At 37.8% G+C, this 15,730-nt stretch overlaps 1 protein-coding gene across 1 annotated transcript in view; it reads right to left on the reverse strand.

Moving 5' to 3' along the window:
* The window catches only part of EFNB2 (ephrin B2), a 45,235-nt gene that overhangs the window by 13,745 nt on the left and 15,760 nt on the right, over positions 1 to 15,730 (reverse strand). The window contains exon 3 of the mRNA XM_059839316.1: positions 9,069 to 9,352. Coding sequence (XP_059695299.1) covers positions 9,069 to 9,352 — 284 coding nt within the window. The remainder of the gene's footprint in view (positions 1 to 9,068; positions 9,353 to 15,730) is intronic.

Raw genomic sequence — 15,730 nt, forward strand, 5'->3', positions numbered from 1 at the left:
TCCACAAACAGGTATTTTACGCAAATCTATCCTCTCTCCCAGCACGCTACTGAGAAAAGCTTGTCATGGATGGGGAGAAGTGTCTCCCACTACCACAGCAAGCTTTGCCTAACAGTTCAGCTGAACAGAACTAATGGAATTAGTTAGCATTCAAGTTACACTGATTGTTGCTAATGACAAGAGGGCTTGCTGGAAACAAAAGCAGAGGGTTTAACATTAAATGAGGACCTACTTTCTATATCATACAAATTCAACCTCGCTCTACAAGGATGTTCAGCTGCCTTGAAAATCTCTGTTTTTTGTCTGTGGCACTTGGAAAAGAAAGGGTTATAGTGAAAGTTCATATTAAATAAATAACAAACCTCTTGCTCATTCTACTGTCACTAATTGCATGCAATGATATTAATGACCCAGTAATTGCTATACGAGTAGCACTGAAGTGGAAAACATCATTTTGAGGCAGAGTTCATCTCTAGGTGGTAGGACTTCACCAGTGACTGAGTTAATGCCTAGTGACAGTTTAGAATATAACACTACAGATGAGAAAATGTGCCAGTCTCATGGTTATAACAGTTTAGATGGACATGATGTTATTTGCTTTGACCACACAGAGTCTAGGAGTAACCCCAATAAAGTACCACAGTCAGACTTTGCCCTGTAGATGAACCTCATTCCTTTCAGGGGAGATGCTCTGTACTATAACAATCTAGAGCAATTTTCCACATGTTTGCTTCAATAAAAGAATACCTTCATCTCCTGCTTTTACATGTAGCACAACAAAAGTGCACTTTATTGCAAAACACAAAAAGCTATTTACATCATCTAACTATCCTTCAGCAACACAGAGTTTGGCACCTTAGTACTGAGATCAATTATGATACTATTGGATGACTGTACACTTGGCAAAGATGATCAGAAGTTAAGCACTGTTTTGACTGCAGTATGCTTATGTTTGTGTTTAGAGCCGTAAAATACCCACAAAGTAAACCTTAATGAGGGAACATTGCAGAAATTAAGCAATCTGAATTTCCAAGGTTCTACAGGATCTCCTGTTCAAATACTTGCCATTAAGAAATTAAGAGGTTTAGCTTCTTTAGAAATTATCACATAGGCACATCTTGGTTCATTTTAAGAAACTCCAGTGGGATATGCTAATTCTGCCAGTGTTTGGAATTTTGAAAAGTCACACTAGACAGGCGAACGGATACTTTTAATACTTATGTTCATCCAGTTTTTAAAAATTCACTGAGGTTTTAACACTGTAGCATTATTTATTTGTTTGGTTTTTTCTTTTTTCCTGTTGCAATGAAAATTATTTTGCTGATGTCTTGATTCTGCTACTGAACCTGCTGTGGCAGCCTCTGGATGGCATTTGGAATCAACTTTCAGCAAAGGCTGGGGCCAAACACATGGAAAGCAACTCTGCAAAAAGGCTGTGAGGGTCCTGGAGGACACCAAGCTGACCATGAGGCAGACGTGCCCTCATGGCAAAGGAAGCAAACAGCTCTTGGGCTCGATCTGTAACTGGCAGCTGGTTTGGGGAGATGGTTTGGTGATCCTTCCACCCCACTCTGAACTGGTGAGGCCACACCTGCCGAGATGGGGGCAGTCACAGGCTCCTCAAGACAAGACAGATATGGACTCACTGGAGCAAGTGCAGCAAATGCTCACGGAGATGATGAACGAATGGGAGCACCTGCATAGGAGGAGGGGCTGCATCCTTGGGGATACTCAAAACTCAGCTGGACACAGTTCTGGGCAACTGGCTGCAGGTGGGCCTGCCTTATCAAAGGTCTGAGCAGGGGATTAGATGAGCTCCAGAGCTGCCATTCAAACCAATCCATTTCTGGGATTCTGCAATCAGCTGGGCTGTTGTGGTCTAATGCATTTATGTGCTAACATGAAAGACTTGAAAAACAAATAATTTTTAAGTTTTCTTGCCAGGATCTGGATTCAGAACTCTGTTTCTCTCACAGTAGCCCAGTGAGCACATAAGGACTATTCTGCTGCTGCATTTTAGTGATTTTTGCTGCCTTCATCTACCGAACAGAAAACAGATAAATCACGCTAACAAAGATCCAAACATGCTTTTAAAAACCAGCCTTATCGGCTTAATACGGACTCTTCTCCAAGAACAGCTAAGACTACCTTAAGCCTAATCCTGCTTTTACTTCCAGAAAAATTTGCATGATTTCCTTGGGACTGAAAAAACAAACTGGAAGACTGCCCATTAGGGCTTAGTTTTATAGTCTGATTTATCAGAAATAAATCCTGAAATATTCTTCATTCAAGGTTTCCAGGATGGACTAAAGTCAGGGAAGAAAATCCAAACTGATATTTAACCCTGGTTTACAACCATTCCAGCCTTTTGTTTTAGCTAATGCAGCTCTCAGACAAAAGTAATTTCCCTCCGTTCCAGCTACGCAAAGACTTTAATGAGGCAAACAATTTTGAGTCTTTAAAATGAGTTTCATTAAAGTCTTTATATATCCTTATGCAGCTCCTCATCTTTAATTTTAGGACTTGAAATACTGCAATATGTAACACATATGATACAAACAACCATATAAAATAAAGAACAATCATTCCACCTTATGAGCTAAATGATCATCACCGAACTTACATACAAAATAGAAATTAAATGTGTTTAAGTGTGGTAGTGCACTCTCAAGTTTCAGTTTAGACAGATACTTTCTTCATGCTTTCCTCATAGCATGGCACATCATTCCAATACACACACCCCTGATTTAAACAGTTACTCATATCCTGAATATAAAGGATAAAATACACACTCAGCACATTCTTCTTCTGCATGTAGTCCTGTTAAGGATGTTTATGCAAATCTAAGAACATACACATTTTGGAGAAGATCGGGGTATAAGCTTTTTTTTTTTTGCAAAGCACTACAAATACTACATACATAAAGACTTCTAAGGGAGAACACAGTATCTTTCTCTGTGAATGTATTGTATTTCCTGTATTTATAAACTGTTTCTGAGGAACTATGAAAGCGAGATATAAAAATAGCAACTAAAACTATTAAACAGCTTCTTATGAAATTTTAAAATCTGTTCAATTCATGAGTATTTCCTGAATATATTTTCTTCCAGTCTGAACAATTATTCTTCATTTTCATCTGATTCCATATCTATTCAGAATACTTGCGGAGGTGTGGGGGAAGATAACTGTATTTTTTTCACAACATGCTGAGAATTAACAAACTGAGAATTCCTATCTTTCATTTCCTTCCCTTAGGAATAGAGACATAATAACAGATTTCCTGCTGAACTATCTCTGTCTACTTTAAAGGAGATAAACGATTGGTATTGCCTAGGTAATGGCACCGAATATGAACAAAGTCCATCAATATAAAATAGCCTTATTCTCTTACAAGACCTGTGTGGTCTGGGACAAAACCCCAAAGGACTATGACTCCATTAATCCTGCAGGTCTTAGACTCTGTTAGAAATCTGAAGCTGCACAGACAGTGATTTTTCTCTCTAATAATATTATTTGTATAAGCTGTATTTATATTTCATTCAACAAGAGCTAAGTGGTATTGCTGATACATCCCTTAAAAGACTCTTCAGCAAAGTCAAAGACTGACCTCTGGATATCATTTTACACTGAGAAATTATTTATCTAATTTTCTGAGGAAGGAGGAGGAGAACGGAAAGAAAAAAGTGATCTTTGTACACATGGAATCAGAGTGACGATTATCGCACTGGCTTTCATTAACACCATCACCACCACCACCAAAAAAAAACCCAAACCAGTAAACCAGTAGATTTCTGGACCACAGAGTCTTTAACAGAAACCAGGAAAAATGTCTTTGCTGCAAAAATAAAGGGATTGAATTTCTGAAACAGTATTTGTTCCTGTTTTGGCTAGTTTGGCATTAACAAAGGAAAACCTGTTTACTGTACCCTTTTGGGCAGCTTCCACTAGGTGATCTGGAGGTTGCAGGGGGCTGCAGGCTGAAATATGCCTCAGAATTTGAGAATTTTTCAGAATGCCCAGCCAGACAGATTAGCCAGCACTTAAACTGGTCAGAATACTAAAATAACATTTTAATGTAAATCTGTTTGGCCATGCAAAGAGATTTATTCTTCCCAGCTGGGCCATATTTCAGGGCACAATCTATATTGTCCTTTAATATGTTCTTCCTCAGACAGTTATTGCCCTTTAATTGTAACAGAATGACAAAGTGAAAACATAAAAAGCCTTGTGATTTTTTTCAAACACAGCTAATGCTGAAGTTTCAGAATGACTGTTTTGATTTTAAAAGCCACAGTACTATTACAGCAGTTATCCAAAATATAGTGCTACTAGCCAGTATAAACCTTTAAATCAGTCAGGGATCAAATATATATAAATATATGTTTTTTAATTTAAGCCAGAAGCCAATTATGTAAGTGGGTCATTTGAAAAAAAGTTGACAAAAAAACATTTAAGGAAAGCTGCATATTCAATTTTGCCAACGTCAAAGCCAATGAGCATCATTAGCTCAGCAAGCTCAGCTAATGAGGTCCAGGCAGAGCAAGTCTTATAGAGGAATCTTTCAGAGAACCATTCTGTAGCCCCTCCCCAAGTCCCAAGTCACTCTACTACAAATTTGGAACAGGTGAAGCCTTCATTGCAGGTGGCTTATTTTTTAATGTTGATGATGTCAGCCCATAAACTTCACTTATGCAAAAGAAGAGATGGCATGAAATATGTGCTTGCTTGGCCAAACTACCTAAGGAGTTTGACAGTGGCTTGGAGGCAGGTGGCACTGCTCCCTTCCCTCTGGCACAGCTTCCCACAGGCTTCCCCCAGAGCTCCCTCAGCACAAACCCAGTGTATCTCCAGGTGCTCTAGGCCCTCTGACTAAAGGCCGAGTTTATTGGGAAGGGTTCAGGATGACTCCTGTACACCAAGAGTAAACATCTTTGGTATATGAAATGCACTTGAACTATGCTAATGCTTCTCTCTCACAAACAAGAAATCTGCATCTGAGAGGGGTATTGAAGCAATGACACCAGGACCCAACTACTTGCAGATCAAGTACTGAGTGTCTCCTCAAGAGTGAGAATATACTCACTGCTTTTTCTGAGCAATTCATAACAGCAGAAAATTATTCCCCAACCATGCAAAGACATAAAAGGACTTTTTAATGCAAAGATCAGAGCTGCAAATCTTCACACCCTTATGCTCAAATTTGCCCTTCACCTAGATATTTATGCTGTTGGGCATGATGTATCTTCCTTCGTGCATGTGATTAAGGACTTCCTTAGAGACTTATGATATGTTAGCTAAATGGTCACATATTTTAGGATAATCAAACATTAATACTTCTGAGATCTCAAGTACATTTGACCTTCTCCAGTTCTGCTGAAAAGAAATCAGGTAACTGTAGGAAAATGAATCTATTCATTTCCCAGGAACGAAAAATTGATGATAGCAAAGAAGAGAAAAGCAAGGACACTGTTACATCATTTATTCACTTTCACAATACCATTCAGTATCATCTTTCCAATTACTGCTGTTCATAGAATTAACTCTTTGGATACTGATAGTCATATTGAGGAATATCTTGCAAAGAAATGGGTTACTTTTTTTTTTTTTATTTATTAAAGTACCACTAATTGTGAAAACAGATATGAGAAACTTACCCACATTTTTACTTTTTAAAAAATTGGGAATTGTGAAATGAGAAGATTTTATATGCCTAGGCTTAGGAAAGCACTGAATAGAAAAGATCTCCTTCTGCTATATTTTTCATGAATACATCTGGATGATATAAAAATTATGGCTTGAAGAATTCCTGTACAATCATATGTCTCTAAAGGGCTCAGAAAGCTGCTTCATCCTGTGTTGCAATACCTCATCCCAAAATGACTAACCCCCTAAAATGAATAGAGATTTTACTGTTTAATACAGCTCCAAAAACGACATACTATTACCTTAGAAAAACAAACTCTGTTTTCAAATAATGGCAAGATGATAAAGGTGCATGACAATGCACAAAACATTTAAAGGGCTGACAACAGCCTGCCAGCATAAACAGCGTGAGATTAGGCTGTAGGCGCAGCCACAGCAAACGCTGCAAAGATGCTGAGTTCAGTGAGCTCTTGTGTTAGGTTTGTTTGATGCCACTTAGTTGAGGGAATGCAAGATCCTAAAATACTTTAAAATCGAAAGCTGGCATATAAAATGCATCATTGCCTTCATTTCACAGCTTTTCCACCCCTCAAAAAAACCCAACAAAACAAGCAAGGCAAAACAGAGGGACGGAAGAAAGGATGGAAGGAAGGACGAAGGAAGGAAGGAAGGAAGGACGGAAGGAAGGATGAAGGAAGGAAGGAAGGACAGAAGGAAGGATGGAAGGAAAAGAAAGAATTACAGGTCTGTGAATAGGAATGTATGCAAACAATTTAAAGCCTGATTTGCATACATGACTAAGATGCATTTTATTGCTTATAAAAATGACAGCAACTGTCCCGACTACTAGAACTTGCACTGACAAGGCTGTGTCATGAGCTTTTGAATACCAACTAATAAAACCCTATCTAGCTCCAGTACTCTCTAAAATGGTGTCCTAGTTGAGCACTGGCCTAGTTTTCTACGGCTCTTAGTGCTTCTGAGACCAGCATTGCTGAGTTTATTGTTTTCTCCTTGAATGACAGGAAGGTGAGGGTTTTAGCTTCAGGATGGCTGGGTTTTCAAGGGTGGGGTGCTTTTTTGTCCAGCCTGTTAAAATGTATGGGTACCCTTGCTGAAGCTCAGTCAGTGTGCTGGCAAGAGAGTGATAAGTTAGCCATTTGTTTATGCCACAATGAGTAGGAAAAATAATACCCTGAGGCACTCCAGTATTACTGCTAGGCCAGAGAGGCATTAGACTGAAGGCTGAGTAAGTTCTTTCAACCAAGCTATGCTGTAATCTTCCAGGAAATGCAACGTCTATTATGTCTTATTGCTATAATGAAATAATTATACAAAACTAATGAAAATGAGACGTACTTAATAATTCTCTGGGTAAATCCATGACATAGATATGACAGAACTGACAGTGCATCAGAAAGCTCCATTTGTGCCCATAATTTTCAGGTAATAATTGTAACAGTGCCATTTGTTCCACTACAGTTGGTCTTCTGTGGATGTTTTTAAAAGCAGCACTAAATAATGAGCACATTTCCTCATTTATGCCAAATATTAGAGCATGGTCATTTTTATGCTACACATTTTCACAGGAGTTACTATCTCTCTGTCCTACTAACTATCTCTCAACATGTAATTTTGTTGCTTTCACCCTAGTAAATATCTGACTGAATTTCAGTGGGAAGTTTGTCAAAGTTAATATTGTTTAAGTGGCATCACATTTTTATATACTCCCCAGCTAAACAGAGAATGTGCCCATATTTATCAATCTTTTAAAACAAAAAAAAATGGTGGTTTGTATCTCCTGTAACTCCTACCTAGTAATTTCTAAAACTAGTAATTAATATTAATAATGCAGTGAATTCTTACTTAAGCTTCTGTGACATATAACCTTGTTTTATACATTACCATGTACCATTATGGATATAACTGGGAAGTGAGCATTAATTTATACTGAATTAATTTCCATTTCCATTTCAAAAGTACTTGATCAGAGCACTTTTAAAACTGCCAATATTTTAAGATCAGAAATTGAGAAATAATTGCACTGGCAGACATCACACAAAACAATTATCAATCCTCCAGTTTCCAGGGAGGTGGCAGAAATATGTTCAGGGACTTAATCTTTTAGCAGGACCTGTTGTGACAGGACATGGATAAATGGTCTTAAACTAGCAGAGGGTAGATTTAGACCAGGTAAGGTGAATAAATGTTTTACAGCGAGTGTGTGGAACACAGGAACATGATGCCTAGAGGGGTGGTAGATGCTCCATACCTGGGAATAGAGGTCTGGGCAACCTGATCTAGTTAAAGATGTACCAGCACATTGAATGGGGTTTAGACTAGATGAATTTTCAAAGGTCCCTTCCGACCCAAATTATTCTACGATTCTGTGAAATAAGACACATAAGTATCTAACTTCTTTGTAACTGCAGAAAAGCCAGGTATTTGCAGAATTTGTTCCATCACCTAATAACTGCAGATACTTGCTCAAGACTTCAAAAGTGCCCATGGGGCTAAATGAGATCCACAGGGCGTAATATTACAATGACAAAACCTAAACTAATGTAAATTGTTGTTATACTGCTGAGGTCTCAGCTTATGCTAACTCCTGATTCACATCATTAACTTCACACATCATAAGTAATTTGAATCACTGAACAGAGTGGCTACCTCCAGACTTGCTTTCAGCCATAAATCCCTGATCAGAAACTCACACAAAGTTGGTACTGCTGCACAGAAGCCTGTGCCATACATAAATGTTTAGCAAGCCAGGACCATGAGAAAGGATAAAATTCAAGACCATGCTAGTTTAGGTTTTATCCAAGAACTCTCCTAGCTACTGTATGGACATAGTAGGTGTGTTTTGAGGACAGGCATGTTCAATTACAAGCCCTTACCAGTAACCCTTGTACTGACAAAACTGGCACCAAAGTGGCCAAAAGATGCTTCCTGTGAGAGTTCCCAGAGCACCTGGAGCAATGGCTAGCCAGGATGCCTCATCTGAGCACAGCTGGGTCACCCTACTCTTACTCCTGGTGTAAGAGAAGCCAAGGACAAAGCCGACAGCACGGCACAGGGCTGTGAGCAGGAGCCACAGCACAGTTTAGCTGCACACAACTTCTAATGCAAACACAGGACACAATACCGTGCATGAAAAAAAACCAAAAAGAAAAAAAAAAAAAAAAAGCCTTTTACAGGCATAGAAGTACAATTGAATGTGGTTTACACAAACCAAGGAAAAAAGAGACAGAGACCCTTTGGAAATCAGAAACAATATTGAAAATATGCTGGCAAGAAATCATTTTCAGATAAAAATACATAAACCCATTCATATGCCTCTTAGTTTTCTTGTAATACACAAGACAGCATGCAAAATAAGGACCAACTATATTTAAAAGAATGAACAACTGAAAGTTTGAACTTACATATGACGTAATAATCTTTGTTCTTCTGAAATTCCAGGCCCCAGAGATTAGGACTGAACTCTTGAAACTTGATGGTAAACTTAACATCTTGATCTGGCTTGGCACAGTTAAGTAGAGGTGTATTGTCCTTTTTAATAGCACAGCTATCTGCTTGGTCTTTATCAACCATGTAGACCTTATAATATTCATATTGGCCAATAGTTTTAGAGTCCACCTTTGGGCATATAATATCCAGTTTGTCTCCAATTTGTGGATATAGTACCAATCCTTGTCCAGGAAGGAATCTAAAAGGAAGGAAATAAAAAGGGGGGATGGGGGAAGAGAAGAAGAGATAAAATTTGAGATACTTAATAAAATTGCATGCAGAAAAGTAGCAACTGCAGTGAACAGACAGGAATAAACAGTTTCCAAAACCGAAATGACAGACTGAGCAAACCAAATCTTAATAGTTTGGGCTTGATTCAATATCAACAAGATGTTTATTTAGATCTTGGAAATTATAGATGGATTGAGTCCTTATCCCAGTTTTGGGCACACTAGCAGATTTTACATCTCTCTCTGGCAGGCACTGCTGTTTCTTGTACTGCATTTAGCCATGCAGAGCAGCTAATACAATACCTGGTGAGCTATGATTCTGTTTTTCTGTTTTGCTAGTATTTCTACTAGTCTTGCACATATTTTGCTAATTTTGAATATGGGATAATACCAAAAATAATCTTTCATCCCCCTTGAACAGCTATGTGGGACATGAAAAAATGTAAGACTTTAACAATATATCAAGATGCTGATAAATACTGTTAAATTACTAGTGTAACACAAAGGAACACCAGACACTCAACCAGGACCGTGCTTACAGATCTCTGCAATGGACAGAGATCTACCCAATCCATGGACCACACATGCTTCTGGGAAAAACACTTATATCCAGGACAGCGTGACCATTCCCCTACAATGATTTCTCTTCACAAATTCCACCAGTACTGTCATTATTTTTTGTGCTAGTAGTTGAAGACAGGTATGCTTTTTTGTGTATGGGAAGACTTCTTACACAAACTGGCAGTGAGCTTTAATATTTGCAGTTAGACACAGTATTTTGTCTTTCCTACTCATATTAATTAACAGGCAAACATGACCATTTCTCCATAGAAGAAAAACATAAAAAATTACTTATAGTATTGATTCATGCACAAAATGAGGAGTCATGTTCTCACAAGGACAAAAGCCACAGAAGGTTTGTTTGTTTCTCTCTCCATTAAGACATATTTATTTCAATTAAGGCCAAGAAGTGCATGTTTTAGAACAACAGCCAGAAACACAACCAATGTACTAGAATGCACAGACCTAAAAGACTTTCTTTCCTCTTTTTCCTGCCTGCCAGCATTTTCCAAAGATCTTCCTTAATGGCGAATTGGCCTGAAAAACCAAGTAAAACAATTCCTGTCTAATGAACACCCTTCTCCAAGTGCTAATATTTAAACAGCACACGTAGTAAATCTAGCTTATTCACAGGCAGCCTTCCTGGAAACTTTAAATTAGAGTATCAAGGCCCACGCAGAACAAAACTGAAAGCACCGGTGACCTCCAACCTCTGGCTTGGCCAAAGGAGCCACCAGCATGAAGTACTGGTGGGGGAGAACCCACTAAATTAAAGGATGATGCAACGCCCCAAATTTCGAATCCATCATTTACAACTGCTTGCTCCACACAATTCAAGTTTATGGTCTGTGTTAATTGAGCACGATTATTTTCACTCACAAAGCCAGTGTAAGAATTATATTTGTTATGAAGCAGCACGTAGCAGGACAAAGACATGTAATTACAGATTTAGGGAACTAGAACAATGAAATGTTATGGCAAGAAAAGCGACTGTTGATGTATAAATCACTGCGCTCTTTTGTGCTGTGCAGTGTAATTCCCAGACTGCAGAAACTGGGTTTGGCCACGGCTGTTCAAACTGAGATTTAAGTGGAGACAGGGCAAAGCTGCGCCTCCTCCTCCCGTTTTCAGACATGCCAAAGGAATGCAGCGACTATCACCTCCAGAAAGCTGAAATGGTCAAAGAAATGGAAAGGTGGGAACGTGCCCTCGGAGTTACCAGCCTGCTGAAGGACCACCAGAAGTGTGTGTAGATATGGCACCTAGGGATGTGGTTTAGTGGTGAACACAGCAGTACTGGGTTAACAGCTCGACTTGATGGTCTTACAGGTCTATTCCAACCTGAATGATTCTATGATCCCATGACTGAGGAGGATCCCAGCCAGCAAATATTCCCAAGAGAGCAGCATGTACTCTGATTTTGGCTCTCCTCAGGGATTAACTCTGACCAGGTAAAAGCAAAGGGACAGAGTTTCCAAGCCAACCTGCGTCACCTGTGACTGACTCTACCACTTTGTCTGACCACAGCCCCGTTTTAACTTTGCTCCTGTGCAGCACTGCTGTATCAGGAAGATGACAATCGCTCATATTCCCCCATCTGCATGCCAGGACAAAGGGTGGCCACTGTATGATCCCACTGCTGCAAATACTTCTTGCCAGCAATTCTTCATATAACAGGACTATGTAATAGGAAACATTTGAGATTTCAAAGGACTGAATCTTTGCTTGCAAATTAATCAAGTTAGATTCCCATACATAACAAATATGAAATTCTTAAGGTTAGATAAATGTACCTGTCCATCATTATCAATAATATAACCTAAAATCTGCCCTGAGAAAAAAAAGACACTGATTCTAATTTTAGACTTTGTGTATATACATGTAATAGCCACAGCATATGTTCTCCATGCAAACTCTGAGCACAAACAGGATGGGTTGAGAGATGGTATGACAGGCAATCCTCAGAAACATCGACAGAAAGAGGGCACACTTGTGAGCCTTAGTTTCAGCCAGGAATTGTCCCATAAAAGGTAGAGGACAGAACTGTTCCCAACAGACAGTTAAAACTACATTTTACAAGAGCTTTAAATGAATGCACTTGTTAGACTTTATGGCAGGGAATATTCTTGCTATGGCTCTGAAGTCTGTACAGTTTTAGAACTAAACTCAGTAAATCTCCTTCTACTTGAGTGTCTGAACTTGTAGGATCTAACGCTGATGGGATTAGAGAAGAAAAAAGGCTTAAAACGCAAGGATTAATCTGAGAACTTGATTGTATTGAAATTTTTCCACACTATGCAGTTTTGATCATGACCTTTGCTAGGAGAGATATTTTTCCAATTTACTTTCCTTATTTTCTTACAACAACAAAGCCCAAATACGGATGGAGTTAATAAAAAAGTTTCCCCTCATGCATTTCAGTTCAACCCCAAAACTTAGAGTGGCTGATTAGTCGTAGGCATGATTATTATCCCTGCATTTGTGTAGTACTTTTCCTACTGTACTTTTTATAAAGACTTTAAATAAATAATTTGCTGCGTACTAAGCATTTTTTGAAGCTATTTATGAAATGTCAGGAGGATTAAGACTACTGTTTTATGATCCCATTTTTGAAGACCTTCTATTTGAAAAAAAAAAAAGAAAAAAGAAAGGACAATGTACATTCAGCCTTGGTGGAGATTAAAAAGCATCAGGATTAATTCTGAGTCTTCATTTTTGCAAGTGTTGATGTTGCCTTAAGGATTCCAAAGTAGCATCAAGACTGATGAAATGTTTGCAGGACAGTGTCTATAAAAATTAACAAAATGGCTTTAAAGTCTGATCAAAATGCGCTTTCAACTAATTAGCAAGTAGTTGTTTTTTCTTCCACATCAAAAAAAAAGATATAATAAAGATGAAGCAAGGTGTTTCCATCATCCTGGGACTGATCCTGTGGAGGCTGTTACTTCAATGGTGGCTTGGGACAGTGACACGCTCTCCAAGTAGTCAGGATAGTGACAGCATTGGAACCACTGCTTTCTATAACTTTCTGCATTTCAGCTCTAAGTATGACTTACTGCAAAACTTACATACCAACACAGGCCCCTGGACCCCAACAAAAATTTAAGAGAAAAGCTTAGCAAGCTTCCCAACTCATTTCTGTCAGCAGTCAGATACAGAGAGACTCTTGGAGCATTTGAAAAATCCTGCTCACAATAAATAATCCTGGCGCCTGCTGTGAGAAAGCACAGAAAAATATATTAAGTACCATATAAGCTGTATGATGAAATTCATGCACTTTCTGTCTGGCACTTTTCGATACAGATGGCATTTTTACTGTCAGCCCAAAACTGGTGCATTGTGGGCGACATTTGACATCTGTGCAAAAGCCCATGGATGTGAATCCCTCCCACATGTCCAACTAGTCATGCAGCTCATCAAATAACAACACCTTGCAGAGTTCCCAAACCTTTTTTAGGATAATTATTGTACTTGACCAAAAAGTCAAGAGACACAAACAGAAATTAGGAACAGAGTGGTTCATTCCTGGCTCACACTTTATCTACCACACTCATTTTGAGTCTCAGCAGCAGCTGCTGGCAGTAATGCAACCTTACTTGTCAAAGTCTTCAAGAAGTTAAATTTGATTGCAAAATTTTATATATATATTTTAAAAAGAATATTAGTTTCCAAAGAATTTCTTAAGAATGTACTTATTGTTTAGAGAAACAAACTTAGCCCGTTCAACCATATTAATTTACAAAGGAATTTTTGCTTAATGATAACTACTCAAACCTGCCTAACCTCATAACAGCAAACTCTCAAATAAAAAAAAAAAGTAGAACTTAACCTACCTACACTCTCATTCACTGAGAATATTCTATAATTTCTTAGTATGCAGAAATTTCTGAAATTGCAATACTATCTACAGAAAAAAATCTTAGAGAAATAAATTCTTAAGAGATTTTGATATTCAGTATTGAGTGATGTAACCAAGTGTTTTGTCACGGTTTTTCCAACTTGCGAAACTATACACATACATATATGTACATATACTGTGAATATATATATGCACACTTAGCTTTAACTATATTCTAGTAATTATAAAATAAGTATGATTTTAGAAAGTGTTAGCGTGTTAGTACTTGACACAAGGCTTGTATATTTAACTGGGGAGGCAGTGCCAAATTTCAGTGCTTTAATAACTTACCCAAACTAATTGGTGTAGGCAGTTAGCTTTAAATTAGTGTCACAAAAATAATCCTAAAAATGTGAACAATCAAGACACTTCTTAAAATGCAGCCTGAAACCTACTGTTGGGGAATCCACATGCTTAACTTTATGAAGTTTTAACTACAAGCCTGACTCTAAAGTTATTAATTCAAAAGTTTATTAAGGAAATATCATGAATACTAATAACACAGTATGTTAGTCCGTTACTTATAAAACTGCAAACTGAAACAGAATACAGAATTACATTCCACATACAAGTCCTTACTGTCTAAAAAGAATGTTTTTTAATTAGTCGATGTATTAATCATCTGACTTTTGAGAAAACAACAACATTCATATTTCAAATATTACTTAGTCCACAGGAGAGATATTTAAGCAAGGCTAAAGTCCTACCAGCTTGATGCAAAGCAAATACAATTTTCAGGAAAAGACTAGTGATTTCAGTGAAGTAGCAGAAAAACAGTTTCCTGTTTCCCAAAAACACTGCACTGCACAAAATCCAAAAATAAAGACCAGAGCTCTCTGCAAAAGCTCTACACAAAACCTTCACGATAGTTTTTGTCATATTCAATACCATATATAAAAATATGCATGTGCATATAAGGTATACACCTGGCTGTAAATGTTTTTTGTGCAGAAGCAGTGATTTTATAGGACTCATCTCTCTCCACTTAAAGAGATTAAGTGAACATTAATTCAATGAGAACAGGATCAGTAACTGCTGTGGACAGACAGAAAAACAAGCTTCATCAAAAAAAGATTAATGTGGAGTCTGTCTTAAAATGGGTACATAATTTTATGAGGAAAAAAGGCACTATGCTTCTGCAAAATCTTTACAAGAAAAAATACCATAGTGTGACACAGCAAGATGACAGACTGGCTTTATACACAGACTAGCAAATGAAACTTTGAGTGCAAAAAAAGTATAGCATTTTATATTATTAAAATTCTTTTAAGTGAGTTTTGGAAGCTACTTTTCTTTACCAGTGCAGTCTTATTAAATCATTTTAATACTACAGGAAAGTTTTATACAACATGCTAAACAGGGATGTTTTTAAATTTAAATAAAATTGAAGAAGTTTAATCTGCTAACCTTTATTTATATGTAACATTTTTCCACACAGTTAATGAAACAATTTATGTAAGGAATGGTTGCTGGCATTAATGGGACTTGCAGGCTAGAAACTAAAAGGAATTCAAACAAATAAATAAACAAATATATTCACGCTCATCCCTTAAGATCTTTAATGGCAAGTACCACATTATACAAAGCCAAATTATAAAATATTACAACATGAGTTGGTAAAGCAGCAAGTCCTGTATTTCTCACTTCTACTGTAAGGGAAAAACCTATGTTCAGGCTCCCCTGAAATAAACCCGCAGTAAACTCCTCAGTGCTTTGAAACAGTTCCCTGAAATCATAGCTGATGATCTCCATCCTAGGATTTGGGGTACCTTATTCTCCTCACTCTTCCTCACCTCTAAAAGAGCCCATCTTCTTTCAGACTACCTGGGCCAAATGCTTGCAGTGCACTGAAAAAGGGAATGGTAAAGGTTTTATGTTGTTTCAATCA

This window comes from Haemorhous mexicanus, chromosome 2 (assembly GCF_027477595.1).
Source record: "Haemorhous mexicanus isolate bHaeMex1 chromosome 2, bHaeMex1.pri, whole genome shotgun sequence".
In the NCBI taxonomy this organism is placed as follows: Eukaryota; Metazoa; Chordata; class Aves; order Passeriformes; family Fringillidae; genus Haemorhous; species Haemorhous mexicanus.